Below are 17,006 nucleotides of genomic sequence, written 5' to 3'. Positions count from 1 at the left end.
TGTATTTGATGCACCCCAGGATGGGGTTTGCCCTCTTGGCTGCCAGGGCACACTGCTGACTCATACTGAGCCTGCTGTTGACCAGCACCCCCAGGTCCCTTTCTGCAGGGCTGCTCTCCAGCCACTCCTCTCCCAATTTATACTTGTGCCTGGCATTACTCTGTCCCAGGTGCAGAATCCGGCATTTCAACTTGATAAATTTCATCCTGTTAATCATAGCTCAAAGCTCCAATCTGTCTAGATCCCTATGCAGGGCCTCTTGTCCCTTGAATGAGTCACCGGCACCTCCCAGTTTAGTATCATCAGCAAACTTCCTAAGGGTGTATTCAACTTCTGCATCCAGATCACTGATAAAAATATTGAACAGAACTGGCCCTAGAATTGAACCCTAAAAAACGCTGCTGGTGACTGGTCACCAGCCAGGTGTAACCCCATTCACTACCAACCCTTTGAGCCCTGCCGTTCAGCCAGTTCTTCACACAGCGCACCGTGAACCTGCTCATCCTGCAGTTACACAACTTGTCCAGAACGATGCTGTGAAGGACAGTATTAAAAGCCTTACTAAAATCCAGAAAAACTGCATCCACCACCTTCCCTTCATCCACTAGGTGGGTGACCTTATCATAGAAAGATATTAAATTAGTTAGACAGGACTTTCCCTTCATGAACCGAAGTTGACTCTGCCTGATGATTACATTGTTCTTTAAATGCCTTTCAATAGCACCCAGTATAATCTTCTCCATAATTTTTCCAGGAGCTGAGGTTAGCCTAACAGGTCTGTAGTCCCCTGGGTCTTCCCTCACACCCATTTTGTAGACTGGAATAACACTGGCTAGCTTCCAGTCAGCAGGGACCTCCCCAGACTCCCAAGACCTTTGGCAGGTAATTGAGAGGGGTCCTGCTGTAATATCCACTAGCGCCTTCAGTACTCAGGGATAAATCCCAACAGGCCCCACGGACTTACAGACATTCAACTGATACAACTAGTCCCTTACAATTTCAGTGTCCACCAACGGAAAGTCACTGTTCCTGCAGTCGTGGTCCTCCAACTCGGAGAACTGGGCAGCCCAAGATCTATCAGTATTATTAAAGACTGAGGCAAAGAAAAAAACATTGAATGCCTCCACCTTTTCTTCATCCCTATTTGTCAGGTAACCCTCAAGTATTGATCCAACATTTTCCTTACACCTCCTTTTGCTATTAGCATACCTTAAAAAGCCTTTCTTGTTGTCTGACACAATACTGGCCAGTTTCAACTCTAACTGAGCTTTGGCCGTTCATGTTTTCTCCCTGCGTATGTGAACAACAGCTCTGTAATCTTCCTGTGAAGCCTGACCTTGCTTCCAGACATCACACAATTTCTTTTTCCTCTTGAGCTCCAAGAGGAGTTCCCTGTTCAGCCAAGCTGGTCTTCTACCCCACCTGCTTGATTATACTATGCATTAATTATACTGAAAAAATATATAGAGTTCATATAGCATATATTGTATTTTGCTATTTATTTTCCATCTTAGTCTGGACATATTCCAACATTTTACTGTGATGAAATCAAATGAATTATTTTGAGTAGCCTTTCAAATATTTGACATTATTTCCAACATGTTTTCTTGAAATAACTCTGAAATATCTACAATTAAATTGAACTTGCTCCATTTAATGATTGTAGAGCTACTAAAGATTCTTTTAGACTCACCCAAGTTCATTATCAATTTTTCAACATATTCAATATTCAAGGATCTCATTATTTTCTTTACTTGTAGCCCTTCAATGTTTCTAGTGCAAATCCTATTTCTCACTTAGTATAAAATATTTTGATGCCACTTATCGTATCTCTAAAATACTTTTGCCAGAGGCTATTAGGATTTTAGACAAGAAACTGCTTGCTTATAAATGAAACAATTTTCTTAAAAAGACAAATAGACTGAGATGCATACAGTCATACATTCAGTAAGACAATACACTACAGTCCATTTTTCTTTGTTTCTATAATAATGACAAACACATATATGGATAGACACTATGTCTGAAATAAAAAATGCAACTGATTACTGTTTCAGAAAGGTAGCTAACACCTTCATAGGAAACTGGAATTCCTAAGGCAATAAAAATACATCAGAAGAAAAAAAAAAATCACAGGAACTTGATGACAGAAATTGTTTATATGTGATAAATTGGCACAGTATGCAAAATAAAAAATTAGTGCCTCTGGATAGTAATACTGTATGTTCTATTTATTGAAGTACTTAATTCTTAATAACTGAAATTGGAGGCCTTAAAACAATAGTTCATTTAGTCCATTCATGCCAATGGGTAATCTTATACATTCTATATTTTCATGTAAAAACCAATAATCACAGAACAGTTTAGAATCAAAAGTAGTGTACATACCATGCCAACAAATTTTGCTACCCATCAAAACAATAAATAGGTAAGCAGCAGAACATTCAAGAGCATCAAACTAAGCAAACTATAGATGCATAGTGCTGAAAAATGTAGCCCACCAGCTGAAATGCAGACAGGGTACCGACCAGCAAATTGTCAACAGGTGATTGGTCCCCTTTATCTTCTTATCTCTCCATTTTTGCACATTTGTTCCTCCCAAAACCACCCTGATCCCTTCATTTCCCCACCTTTGGTTCCTCCCCTAAACATCCCATAATAAGTCTCGCACAATCCCAGCATGCTCTTTCCCTGCATCCCATAATGAGCACTGTCCCCCAGGGCAGGGACTCCCCAGTCTGTGTGGTGCCCCGGAGAACACCCCCCCCAGGGACTCATGGTGCTGGGTCTCACCTGGCCTCTGGGGCTGATGTTCTCCTGGGACAGCCCTGGGGAGGTCGGGGCAGGGGCTCGTGTCTCTGTGCTCTTCTGGGAGGGGGGGGGGGGGGGGCTTTTTATCACATACCCTAATCCAGGTCAGCCCAGATCTGCATTTCAAGCTGCACAAAAAATTACAGCATCACCACATCACCACTCATTACTTTTAGTTCATCATTCTCCAAGTGATACGCGATGCCCATACAGAAAAAGAAGCAAGTGACAGAGCTGGTTGTGAAATGCTATTCAAAATCAGCACCAATATATTCTTTGCTGTAATACTGCACTCAGCTAAACAGGGGAAGGGATTCAAACATTATAAATCATTTGAGAGTGGAGTACAGAGCGAAATAGCAAAAGGGTCTAGCTATGTTCATGCATACCAAATATCTAGCTGAAACAAAATAGCCTGAAACTAGTCCAATAATCTCTTCCACCCACTTTCTTTAACCACCCCCAGCTTCCGATCAATGTCTAACATTAAATAATGCAAACAAAAGTCTGAAATATTTTACTAGGCTACCTTGAACACTCTGAGACAAATTAATAATGCAGTCACGAATCAAAATTAAATCTCAGCTGTGATATTTGTGTTCATCAGATACATTTAAGTTCCATTTTTGCCTGTCTTTTCTTCAACATTAAACACTCACCACCAAAGTTTCCTAACCTACCTGTGCTTTTATAACCTCAGCATAGGGCATCTGAAAGCCATCAGTATACTTTAGTTGCATATTCAGAAATACGTCTCTAAACCAGGTTATCAACTCTGTCTGCAATGCCAACAGTCTCTAAACTCTTACATGTTTATTAAAGAATATATGGCAGGCAGATAGAACACCAGTCTTCTTTCTAGGTATAAACTACTTAAAAATGTTCATTATATAATTTTCAATCTGAAATTAGAGTCAAGGTTACCAATATTTTACAGGCTTAGTTTTTCTACAGCTCCATGCACAGAATTCCTGTTCAAGCCAAGTAGAATCCTTCATGCAGAATAACAGCAAAGCAGAGGCCTTCTAGATTTGTTCTCCTGCAGACGCCGGAGGATTTATATATGTAACTTCTGTAAGTATCATCAAGAATAATTAATAATTAATTTTATATCTACAGTGCTTATCTTCCCTAACATTCCAAGAACCACACAAAGACATTAAAAACATTAAACATTAAACAATGCAGCAGATAATACAGATAAAAAACAGTCACATAAATAATTAAAACAGAATCTGAGATGCAGTAGAAACCTTTTTTCTATGAAGTATTCTTTTCACCCCCTGGCTAACAAATAGAAGTTTACTAAGAAAATCTACACTCACCAGTGAGAATGCATTTCAGATTTGCTCAATGAAGAATGATAGTACATACATTGCATCTGATTACCACTGAATGACAGTTAAATAACTGACATGTTTAATATACCTTTACTATGTCTCAATGTAATGCAAACAGGAAAGGGGAATTTGGAAGGATGTTTTAATCTCCCCCCACCAGCTCACCCACTTTCCTACCTACACAATCCACTAAAAAAACAAAATCTTTTTTCTTCCTATTTCGGCACCTCACCACCCTTTCCTGATTTCTTTTCCTTTACGTACAGCAGTAGTACTATTATGACAGAAGAATAATATTTGATGCAATTCTGGACAATTCTCTTTTGTTTTTTACTTCAGTGATAAAACATAGCAATTTCCTACCATGCTTTTTTCCCCCCAATATTTACCTCTTCTTTTCTTTTGTTCTACTGACACTACATGCAGCTGTTCCCTGTTATGGAATTTCCCTTTTTTATGTCCATGGTATCCAGAACTCCAGGCGATAATCTGTCTTTAAGTATATATTAAATAATTGTATTTGGTGCAAGGATCACACTAAATATCTTTTCTAAACTTTTGCTATTCAAGCGTCCCTTTGGCAAGCTTTCACTGCACAATGTTGTACTGTATCACATTCATGAGCTTGTTGGGAGCTACTTACGTATCTCAATAAAGCAGTGCGTTGAGCAGAATAAACAATGACGTCTTTGGTCATGGATCAAAGGTCCTAAACTGCCAGATCTAAGGGGTAATACAGCTAGTGTTCAAACAGCAATTTGAACATATGCCACTCAATTACTAAGGACAGGGGAATCAAGACATAAATTCTGCCCAAGCTGACAGCGTAACACATCTTAGTGAGTCTGGCCTCACTGCACATACCATGTAAAAAGTCATTCTGTCTGTGTAAAGAAGTCAGACACTTCTGATTTTCACACACCCTATAGGATTTCCAAATCATCAAACTCAAACTGCTGACCGGAGATGGGAGAACATTACAGTGGTGACAGCTTTTGCTGAGAATGTCAGTTGGCTAAATCCCAGACAAACACAACTACACACCAAGATCATCTTGACCGATCATGACTGATACAATAACAACAAATTTAGTCACTAAGATATGCAAAATCTGGTAGCAGTAGACCAAAACTAATTCTTTGAATTCCACTTGAAAACTAAGTGTTATATAGTACAATATCTAAATCAGGAGATGCTGCATAAAATAGAACTGCATTCTCTTTGTTGTCTCCAAACAGATTTCAGATGTGGCCTCTAGCACATGCAAGGAACATTTAATAGGGAGATTAAAAAATCACAACTAATTGTGATTATGAAACATATGATCTCTGTCTCCCTGTGAACAGTGTATTTGAAAGAAATGTTCCTTTTTTCCTTTGTTAAGGAGTATAAGTGGGTATTTAATATTGCTATCTGGTTTTCTTGAACAGAGATATTTTGTGCTAGAGGCAGCTTAGAACCTTATTTAGGAAAACTCAAGTTAAAAAGTAGTCAAGAGGAGGTAGGTATTATAGCACCTTTCCCTCCAGCTATTTCCATCACTAGATTTGCTTTACTGCATCTTTGTTTGGGTTGTATTATACTTGATCTTCATACTACGGCTGTATCCTGTACTGTGAATATGCAGCAGTAACATCAGCACACGGTAGCACCCCAACATTTGTGGAATGACCCCTACCTCACTCTTTCGCATCCAAACTTCATTATCTGTTTCACACGAGTAAAACTGTTCTACTCTGAGTAAACAGAGGTAAGGAGTGAAGTGCCACCTCCCTGGGGATGGCACACTGGTGTCCTCCTCTTTGTGACCTCCCCTGAAGGATTCCAACACATGTTGAAAAGCGTAAGTGAGAAAATGGAAGTTTGGGAGTACATTTGTAACATTCTCCTACTGTTTTCAAGGTAAGAGAAGAATGTTAGGGCACACCAATGGATGAGCAAACAGTTCAGGATCCTAGTTAGGTCTGACAATCATATTTGGGTTTATAACCAGATGGACTAAGTTACAGGAATTCAGAAAATTCCACATTCTGCATTAGGTCACAATGTTCAAAAGAATTACGTGATATGAGTGAATGAGATTTGTATCCTAAGTCAAATACACATTTTTAAATATCACTGCCTATATGCTTTACACATGCCTACATATGCTGTCTGTGCTTGCAAGGATCGTGTATCATATTATTCATAGTGTTATTTGTCATGGAAGTCCCCACTGCATTTTTTAAAGCAAAGCAATCAGTCTATCTACAATTAGAGTGAAGTTACCCGGGGGCGAAACGTAGGAGTTATTTAAATACAGCTACCTTACACAAAAGTATATGACAGCGAATGAGGAATAACAAATGCAGTTGAAAATGTAGGAGGAATTTGTAATGTAATTATCAAAACTTAAATTTGATCTGCCTTGGCAAAGTGAACAGGGAACTGTGAAGGGGGTAAATGCAAATACCAATAGTAATACATTATTCCATAGAACTATTTTGGTGTATTTATTTCTTGGAGCTTCTGAGGCAAGAGTGCCTGCTTACAGATACTGTAACTAAGGTATCACAGCGTAGTTTACCTTATGAAGCATCCAACAATAATAGCACGAAGGAGCACCATCACTGTCAGGTCTCTGATACAGGTTTTCCAGTAGCGATGCTGATATTCATGGGCCTGACAGGTCACACATTTAAGTATCTGCCCATTTCTGATTTCAGCACATTTTAAAATTCTTCGGAGTATTTAATCATAGTGATTGACTTAATGGTCCTTGCCAAGTCACTTTCATCCTTGACTGGTACCCAAATGATCAATAAGCTTGACCATGCCAAAAGAGGATAAAAAGAGAGAAAGAAGAGAGAGGAGAAAGAGAAAAAAAAGAGGGCAAGAAAGAAAAAGAATGAGGGAGAGAAAGGGGGAGAGAGAAAACACAAAGGGAGGAAGAAAAACAGAGTGAGAGAGCACAAGAAGGAAAGAGAGAAAGAAGGGAAGAGAAGGAGGGGAAGAGAGAAAGAAGGAAGGAGGGGAGGGTGGAGAGAAGGAGGGGAGGGAGGAGAGAAGGAGGGGAGGGAGGGAGGGATAAGTAAGAAAGAGGAGGAGGACACTATATGAATATGAAACATACAGCGTAATCTACAGCTTGAACCCAGAATCACTCAAAAGGTTATGGGATGCTAGTATTTAACAACAGAACAACCACAATAAAAATGCAACATCACAATGTTTGAGGGTTGGGGTGGGGGGTGTTCTATAAAGAAATTAAAATCAATCCCTAGCATTAATTCTATCAAATGTGCCTAAAATTTGCCCTAGTAGCTGAAGTACTTTTTTTAAAAAGCATCTACATTACTCGGAAACCTAAGGGTCTTTGAAAATTAGTAGGAATTTGGCCACAAAAATTCTTTGGGCATCCCATTTTTAACTGTAAGCATTTATTCATTCATGTTTAACATCTAACCGATGAGCCAAAATTTCATTTTCAGAAGTATTACAGATAACTCACAGCGTAAATCTTACTGGATGTCAGACAGACATGACTTCTAACAGCACTAAAATAAACCTCCTACACAAGTTAGGTATTGAAGTACTGAGCAATGCAATACATGAATTAGAAATAATAATAAAAAATCTAGGTCTTCGATATCTATTTCTTCTGCCCTATAACTGATAAAGTATTTACCCCAATGAGATTTGAATTCCAGAGCTGGAAAGTGTTCTTGGGGGAATAAGGGCAGAACTGTATTCCAAGCACATAAAAAAGCTGAATACTAGAAATGAGGCCATTCGTGCTATTCTGAAAGTACAAGTCTCCCTTCAGTTTTGAATCGCTCTTGAAAAATGGATTCCTGTTACATGTATACATACATGTATAAATGTAAATACATATATACAGTTAAGAGAGATATATTGGAATTCTTTTAATGACTACAGTAGGCAGGTTCTGAACAGAGTGATTTTTCACCCATCCCACATTACCTAAAACAGGGACCACTGAAATTTTGTCAAAAAGTTGATCCTAACGTGGCACTGCCCTTAACACCAGCACAGGGCTCGTGACACTTGTGAGATCACATTCCTGAGCCGCTGCAGAGGAAGCAAACAGACCCACCAAATTTCAATTACAACAGTCACACTCCAAGACTTATGTGTCTGCAAGAGAGGGCTGTAGACAGTACACGAGGCGGTGAAATATATACCTTTGCTTCTCCCCAGTAAACAAACCTGTATGGATCCGATGGGGCCGGTTAGTGTCAGCACTTGCAGCTGAAGATATTCTTTCCTCACGCCAGCTACACGCAGTCTTACAGCTACAGAGATGAGTTCAGCCAGCCACACGCAGCCACGCTCTGCTAAATCCTGTTGGCCTCGCTAAAACAGGGCACAGTTGTAAGCAAAGGTGGAAGGCAGGCACACACTGCTCACCCCTACACCCGCATGGGAGCAGACTCATGGCCATGCAAACTCCTCTTTTGCATTGTGCTTTGGGAGTAAAGGACGAATCATTACCTCTCCAGATTCCTTCGGCACTATCTTCTGTGATACTGTGGTACCACTGCATATATATGTCTAATTTATATATACATAAATATATGTCCATACCAATTCCTGTATGCACCTACACATGCATAGAAAGCCTCACATCACATCTCCAGCCCTGTTGAAAACAGTTCCTAACCAGTGCACACCTTTCCACAAATGCATGCCAAGCACATACAAAAACCACACACGCTGTTCAACATGGGGAAATGCAAACCCCCATGCAGACACACATGCAAAGATCCACGCTTTGTGACTGCTTGCCAAAATTTGCCAGCTCACACACTCGTGTACATCAGTGCTTCAGATTATACTCATGCACTCACACGCACATGCATGCACACGCACCGTATGCACACCCACGTAAAAACAAACACATGCAAAGCTGTATGAATGAACACATACCCACACATGTACAAGACCGAAGCATGTGTAAACACAGAGGCACACACATTGATGTGTAAGAACACAGGCACATGCACGCACACACAAAATACATGTACACACGGAGTCACAGGAACAGATCCATGCACACTCTCACACACACACGCACGCACATACACACAGAACACGTGCGCACACACACATGCACGTGCATGCATAGAATCACACAAGCACACATGCACACACGCAAACACACGCACTCACATACACACAGAAATACACGTGCCCACGCTCACGCACACAATCACACACGTGCAGCCGCACTCAACTCGACAGCACGTGCGTGCGCACAGACACACACGCGCCCAAACACACGCTCACCCGCGCAAAAAACGCGCGACGCACGCACTAACACGAGCGGGCCCTCCCAGACGCACTCGCACCGTAGGGACGGTTCCACACGCGCACACCCCCGTACACGCACACACCCCCTCACGCACGAGAGTGCACCAGCCCACACGGACACCTGGAACACATCCCCCGCACACCCACCCACGTGCCGCACCCCCGCACCGCAGGCGCCGCTTGCCCGCCCCGCCCGCGCACTACCCTCAGCGGAGGGAACCGCCGCCCCGCGCCCCTTGCGCGGTAGTTGCGCCGGGCGGGGGGAGCCGAAAGCGCGGGTGCCGAGCCCCGCGAGGCGGGGTCGGTGCCGGTTCCCGCCTCCCCGGCCGGCAGCCGCCTTTCCCCGCTCAGCCGGGGCTCCCCCCGCCCCCCGCGGAGGGGCCACGGCGGCGCGGCGGCGCGGCCGCTAGGTGGCGCCAGCGCTCTTCCTGGCGGAGCCGCGGCCGCACCGCCCCCGCCCGGCCCGGCCCGGCCCGCGGGGACCTGCCGCCGCCCCGCCCGCCCGTCCTCCCGCTGCGCGGGGCTGCGCGGGGCCGTCTGCCCCCCCCCCCCCGCCCGCCGCGGCAAAGAGCCCTCTCAGCTGCGGGCGCGGCTGCGGCCGCGCTCTTCGGGGAGCGGGGCTGTGCCCGCCGCGGCTGCCGGCCACCGCCTCCCCGCGCCCGCGGAGACCGGCCTGTAATTAATGTCTCCACGCAGAGCAATTAGCCTGCAAATCCCCTCGGAGGCGCATATGCGGCCGTGCGAGCTGTGTGCCCGAAGGCGCGTGTGTGTGTGAGCGTGAGCGTGAGCGTGTGCCGGCGGTGACGACGGCAGCCCCCGAGCACCGCACGTGAATTCTTAATAACGAGGCACTGATTGCTTCGGCAAGCGGCGGCGGGATGGATGCGCCCCGCCGTGTTAGCTGCCCGAGGCTCCTCCGGGAGGCTGGGGAGACCGCGCCACTCTATCTACCGCTTCCCGAGCCGTTTTCCTAGGCAGAATTGATCCTCGCGGGGGAGCGGGGGGGCGGGGGGAGAATCTCAATTGCAAATACTGTTTGGAGTTTATTCGAGAGAGCGTCTGAGCTTTAAGATGCTCTTCCGTGGCTCCTGGTGGATGCTGTAAGGAGCCAGGATTGTGGTGGGTTTCGGCTGTGCAGGGAGTTGGGGTAGCGGGGGGGTGGGGGGAAGGAAAAGACACGATCGAGAGTAGCTGAGACTTTGTGCCCCCGTTGGAGAGATGGTTGAGTCCTCGTCAAGGTTGCTGTGGTATCCCAGAAACACCATTCACTCCAAGCTGTGACCGCGCACCATCAACAGCAACAACTCCGCTGCGCCTGGCCAAGGAATAGGAATTAGGAGCTCTCGAGAGTAATATGAAAGGGATCTGCAGAAGGGAAATCCGTGCAAAGGAATCGAAATTAGCAGACTTTTGGGAAAGGGGATGTACTGAATGTGGCCGGCTGGACTTCATCCTGGTGAAGAAAATGGAGATTAAAAGTGGATTTACATTTTGGAACCTCGTCTTTTTATTGATGGTTTCGTGTGTGAAAGGTAGGGTAGTATTTGAGGGGTATATTTTTAGGGGTGCGTTTGCTTTTGGTCAGGGCGTTGCAAGCTCTCGCCTTATACCAACGTGTATTTCAAAATATATTTCTCTCTTATTTTATATTTTTACCCTGGGTACTTTGCAATGGAAAGATATAAATGATCGCTAAAGCGGGGAGGAAAGAAGGAGTTGATTCAGAGCTCTCTTCGGAGATAGGAAATGTATTTGCTTGCCAGGCTTGGCGTTCAATGCAGTGACTGAGCTGGGGCTCAATAAATATTCTTGCAGTATGCTCAAACGGAGACGTGAGTTGGTTCATATAGCCTCTAACTAGTGTATATTCAAGCAAATCCCACCGGATTACTTTTCTAAGGTGATGATGATGGTAGTGTGTGTGGGGGGGGGTCACCTACATTTCTGGTTTTCGGTCGAGCCACGAGCTCTTTGCGGGAATGCCTGTATCGATGCACTTATTAGTTTAACCCGTTGCGTGGGGAAAGTTACGGAGGAGCCCAGCGTGTGCGTAGCCGTCTCACAGCCCGAAATGCGCTTCACGCTCAGCTGTTTGTATGCATGCAGGGCTCCCTGGCTGTCGAGAAGGTACGTTAGCAATTCAGCCTTGAAGGCATGGTCTGCCGCTGGGTGCAAAGATCGACACCTTTTCTCTTCCCTCCTTTGGTCCCTTTTCCCTGATGGGGGGGTGGGTGGGGTTTTTTTTCTCTTTTTTTGCTTTCTTCCTGCTTCTGTGTTCATGAAAGGAGAGCAAAAAGGAAGCCTCTAGTTAGCGGCATAAATATCTTCACTAAGTCTGTGCTTGCAGACAGTTAAGGGAAATGCTACATGCAGAGAAAAGAAGAAATATGTGGCTTGAATAATGTGCACCTTCAAAATTACACAGGCATTGCTAAACGATGAAGTGCTGATCCCATCACGCGTGCCTTCAGTAAAAGGATCTATTCTGCAACTCCCCACAGTCGGCTGCCTACCCGAAATAATCTCCCCTTGTTTGTGGCCAGTGATTAATACCTGATTAATCACCCTTTTATCCCCCTCCTCATCATCATCCCTCCTCCCCGCCACACTCATACATTCCCAGAATATTTAGTAGACATTATCGATCCTCTCCGAGTTTTTAGACTTGGTTATCGCCTACAGAGGTTGCCTGCACGGGTGGGAAGGAGGTGTGTTGCGGGGGGGCGGGGGTGGAGGGGGGGGCATTCAAAGGCGTGCCTTCCCAAGCTGGCTCTGCCTTGGATGAAACAGTTTATTGTAGAGCTTTGCAGCTGCTTGTCCCCCCATTTGCATCGCGTTGAAAAGATAACTAGTGTTTCACGGAGAGGGTGTCGAGGGCTTTTACCTCATCCCACGTTATCCTGGCGCGGGGGATATAAGCGGAAGGGGCTTGCCTGCGACGTTAACGCACGTTTTAATTACGGGCAGCCTCCCTCCGCTTGCATCTATTGAAGCGAGCTGCTCCCTGCGCTTTGCCCCATTCTGGAGAAGGTCTGCGACCAAGACCGACCCGGGGCTTCGGGGAGCATTTCCTTCCCCTGGTTCAGCCCGCTGTCATTAACGCATTCCCTGTGCCGGCTGCGATCGTTGGCAAGTCATGGGCTCGCTGCCTGCGAGGCGCGCCGTGCCGCTCCGCGGCGCGCAGCAGGCGCGGAACGGAGGCGCCGGGGCTACCGGGTGGCTCCGGAGCTGCTGCCGAAGCAGCTGCTTTGTGAGCAGGAGTCGCGGGGCGGCAGCATCCTACAAAATTCAGGACTCAGGCGGTTCTCCCCGCGTCGCGGTGGCCGCGGGAGCGGTGCAAGTTTCCACAGCACCTGTTGAGAAGCCGCCTCGTTTGCCCTTGGGGGTGGGGGGAGGAAAAAACGCTGGGTGCTGAGGGCAAAGCTGGGGTGAAGCACCTAAAACGGCCCAAGAAAAAGAGAGAAAACGGGCTTTGCGAAACTGGCCCTTTCTCTTCCTGCCCACGTACAGTCCCAGGGACACGCTGCGAAGCTGGGTCCTCTCTATTGTCAGGGCCTGAGCTTCCCAGGTGCTGACCCTAGCAGTTTCCATAGACTTCCTTCGGACCGGGGGGTCCTCCCAGCAACTGCAAATCGGGTAGGTCGGATTTTACACCCTGGGTGCGGGCTCCTTTAGGCAGCGAAACTCCATAGAGCTGGCTTAGACTGAATGCAGCACTGCATCTATTCTGGGCGTTTATATTTAGTTCTCTCCCCACTCCGTGAATGAATACATTTTACCTTGATTTACATTCCCATTGTGTCAGCACACGCTTCGGCTCCCAGAAACCTTGGCAGAGGCAAACAATGAATGAATACCTACCCATTTAAAACATTCCAGATGTTGGGAGCAAGGTGACTCCCCAGATCCTGCATCTGCTCTACCATTGCCTGGCAAGGCCTTTTCACCACACCCCACCTCCGCAAGCTCTAGCCCATACCATTCCTTGCTTGATCACCTCTACTGAATAGTCCAGCACCACATTGTAACACCCAAACTGTTGCTGAGGTTCCTGTCATCCAGACCACTTCCACAGCTTTGCTTGATATCTGCGTCTCAGGCCCTTCCTGCTTTTGTCATTGTCCTGTCGCCATTTCTCCAGTCTCGATCCACAGCTATCCCACTGTTACAGGTGTCAAACTATCCCAGGGTGCTTACGGAGCCATGTTCATATCTGATTGATTATGCGCTCCTTGTATATATCCATACAGACAAAAAAATTCTCCACATTTATCTATAAATTCGTGCCTCTGGAACCTTGCGACAATACTTGGGAGGGGTTAGAAAAGGGAGAAGAAAGGAGAAAATGGGAGGAAGGAAATTATCAGAACTGCTGGGGAAGGGGTGATAGGAAGAGCTGGAGTACAGAGAAATTGTAGTTTCTTCAATGAATATCTAACTGCTTACGCAATATCTCATTATGCTGCGGATCAATCTCCAACAAAATCTTTCTTGGATAGACATGGAGGAAAAAATCAAAGAAATGGCACCATTGAAAAGCGAGAGAAGGCACAGAAGGCATTAAAATAAACAAACAACCAAACAAAAAACCCCAAACATTTAGAAAATACCAAGTAGGGTGATTCCTGGCCAGCTGCAGGGGATGATGGATCCTGTGCTCTTCCCTTTAGATGTGCAAGACACCTAGGAAAGCTCCTTCCCCTTCTCCCTCACCCCCACCCCCCCCACACACCCCTGGGAGAAATGAGAAGAACCATTTAGGCATGGGAAATACAAACCAAGCTTGGAGGAGCAGGGAGTGGAAACCTCCACCAGCCAACTCCCTTACAGAAAAGGGAGGAGAGGGGATTAAAAAAAAAAAACCAAGCAAACCCCCCCCCCAAACCCCCCCCAAAAACCAAACCTAAAAATGAAGCAGCATCAGTGAGCTTTTCCTCATGGGATTTAAGAGAGAAACCACTGATACCTGCACATGCACCCCTTCGGTTTGGCATGTCCCTTCACCAGAAAAATAAACAAATTAGAAAACGCTTGAGATCTGTTTGTGGAAGCAAGCCAGAGAGGAAATCGGGTGAAATGACCAGAGACCACAAGACTCCTCCATCTATTCTGTTTAGCTGTCTCTCCGAGACAGAGAGCAGAGAGCACCAAGGTCCGCTCTTTTGTCTGCCTGGCTAAAACGAAGCTTTGCCTCTGCTGTTGTTCCTCTGTTGCCCTGTTGCAGTTGTGACAAGTGGAACAAGGGCAGCTTTCAAAACAAAAGGGAGACGAAGCAGTGAGATTTTAAACGGCTCGTTGACAGAAGAAGGGATGAGAAAATGGAAAAGATTTCCATTTCCACTGATGTGTACCTGGCATGTGGAAATATTGAGCAGGGACAAAGCGTGCCCTGCTTCTTTCAGCCACCTCTGCAGTCTCCCTTCTCCCCCATTCCCACCTCAGCCCCGCTCCCTTCGGGCTCCGCCAGCCCCTCCCCACAGCTTCCTTCCCAGGCACTTGACTTGTGGGGTTACTGGCGTCTGGCTTTCCTCGGTGGGGCACGGGTGGTCTCAGCGAGGTGCTCGCTCTGTCCCCGAAGCGGAAACGGCTGGGCGAGTAGCAGTGGGTTCGGGTTTCCTCAGTTCCAGACGGTCGCTGCTGCTGCTGCATCTTTGTGTGCGTGTGTTTGTGTGTGTGTACGCACGCAGGGGTGCAGGGAGACACTGACTAGCGAAGGGACGACGTCGCCCTTCCTTTTCAACTCCTCCGCACACGCTCAGCTCCTCTACGGTGCCTCTTTCCCATCAGCTCCCGCAGACCACATGGGGCTCCTCTGCACAGCACCTAAGCGATTTTTCCCAAGCTACACAGTTCTGCGGGGCTGCAGGCAAAGTTACCCTCTCTCACCCCCGCCCTTCTCCTTCAGTTAAGGGCTAAACCAAGGCTCCGCTATGCCCCCCGCTTAGCGCACGTCTCCTCCTCCTCCTCTTCTGCAGGGCAAAACGAAGAAACACGCATCCCCTCGCAGCAGCAGCAGCAGGGACCGCTTCTCCTTCCCCTGCCCGGTGGCCTTAGGGATCCACAAAGGGCACAGAGGAACGTCGCCCGCAGTCTCCGCTTTTTCATTGCGAGAGGCAGCAGTCGCAAGGCGGGGCCGGCACGGAGCGGCGGCAGCCCGCCGGCAGGCTCCACCCGCGCCCGGCACCGGCACCGGCACCGGCTCCGGCTCCGGCTCCGGCACCGGCCTCAGCAGCCGCCCGAGGCCCCCGCACCTCCTGGGAGTCCTTCTTAATACACTCTTCCGTCGTTTGGCTTTGCTTGCTTTAGCTCGGTGACTCCTGCAAGTCTTTTGTTTGCAAGTCTGAGGCAGCATTAGGGTGGTTGGTTGGGGTTTTTTTTTAAGATACAGAACTAGCCCCTCACTCCCTGAGCGCAATGAGCCCGTTCCTCGCGGGAGCGGGCTGGGGGCTCCAGGCAACCACACAGGCTGAAGAGGGACAGGTTGTATCTTCAACTCCCCTATCGACATCCCGACTTGTAAGCACCAGCCCACGAGACATAAAGAATTCCGTGGATGTGCTTTCAAATCCCTCCTTTTCCAAAACTCCTGTGCAATAAACGTAGCAGAAACTTGTAGTCTACCTGGTTTTTTCCTTGGTTTTTTGGGGGGGGATTTTTTTCTTTGTTTTTGAGGAACAAATCAAGTAGGATCAATTGCCCATCTAGCTTAGTGCTCTTTATCTCAAACGGTGACTATTAGCAGTAGTCTAGGGAAAGATAGGAGAAACAGCAAGTACAGAGACACTAGCATATTATCCTGGATTTCAGCAGCCAGTAGTTTTGGGTCTCCCGAGCTAGAGACTGCTTTCCAAACATCATGTTTTAAGAGGCATGGACTGGCCTGTGCTCCATCACTTGTCTATTCTCTCTCCTGCTGCCCTTGCCTTGTCTTGTATTGCCTTGCCTTGCCTTGCCTTTTGCCTTCCACCTTCCCTTGCCTTGCCTTGCCTTGCCTTCCCTTCCCTTTATACCATTGCATTCATATACATCCTCCACCCTTCACACTCTGCATCTGGCTGGAAGCACTGAATAGTGTGAAAGTTTGTAAAAAAAATTGACTTTATTATACCCAGTGTTGTTGATGTGCTACACAGGTCAACCCCCAAAATTTGAGATTTGTAACCATTGAATGCACATGGATCTAGTAAAGAGAAAGAAAAGCAGAGATATTTTTTAGAGAAATTTTAAAAGAGTTTTGAAATATCCTGTGGGGATGGTTCAATTTCCATGATTGTAACACCCTTTCAGAGAAAAGGTTATGAAGAATAACATAGCCTTGTATCCCTCCTTTTTAATAAACAAGTGTCTTGGATACTATCTGATTTTCAGAGGTATTGAGCATTTCTGATTTTAGCTGGGTCCAGTGAGAGCCTGGGGAACTAGTTAACACCTCTGAAGCAAGGCCAAGTGAGTCCATCATTATAATGCTGGGACACAGAGAGACAGTAAAAGTCAAAGGAAAACATCTATAAAATAACTTAGAATTATATGTAAAATGTTAAT

At 46.3% G+C, this 17,006-nt stretch overlaps 1 protein-coding gene and 1 long non-coding RNA gene across 2 annotated transcripts in view; one reads left to right on the top strand and one right to left on the bottom strand.

Annotated features, from left to right (window-relative positions):
- Positions 1-1,480: 1,480 nt before the first annotated feature.
- Positions 1,481-8,872, bottom strand: LOC128142091 (uncharacterized). Its single transcript, XR_008235259.1, has 2 exons — positions 8,361-8,872; positions 1,481-3,883 (listed from the first exon to the last, which is right to left on the bottom strand). It is a non-coding gene; the product is annotated as an uncharacterized LOC128142091 (long non-coding RNA).
- Positions 8,873-10,646: 1,774 nt separating this feature from the next.
- The window catches only part of CSMD3 (CUB and Sushi multiple domains 3), a 767,625-nt gene continuing 761,265 nt past the window's right edge, over positions 10,647-17,006 (top strand). Inside the window, exon 1 of the mRNA XM_052787755.1 lies at positions 10,647-10,996. Within this exon, the coding sequence (XP_052643715.1) occupies positions 10,819-10,996 (178 nt within the window). The 5' untranslated portion in view covers positions 10,647-10,818. The remainder of the gene's footprint in view (positions 10,997-17,006) is intronic.

Source organism: Harpia harpyja, chromosome 5 (genome assembly GCF_026419915.1).
Source record: "Harpia harpyja isolate bHarHar1 chromosome 5, bHarHar1 primary haplotype, whole genome shotgun sequence".
Taxonomy (NCBI): domain Eukaryota; kingdom Metazoa; phylum Chordata; class Aves; order Accipitriformes; family Accipitridae; genus Harpia; species Harpia harpyja.
This window is presented reverse-complemented; position numbering and strand designations above follow the sequence as displayed.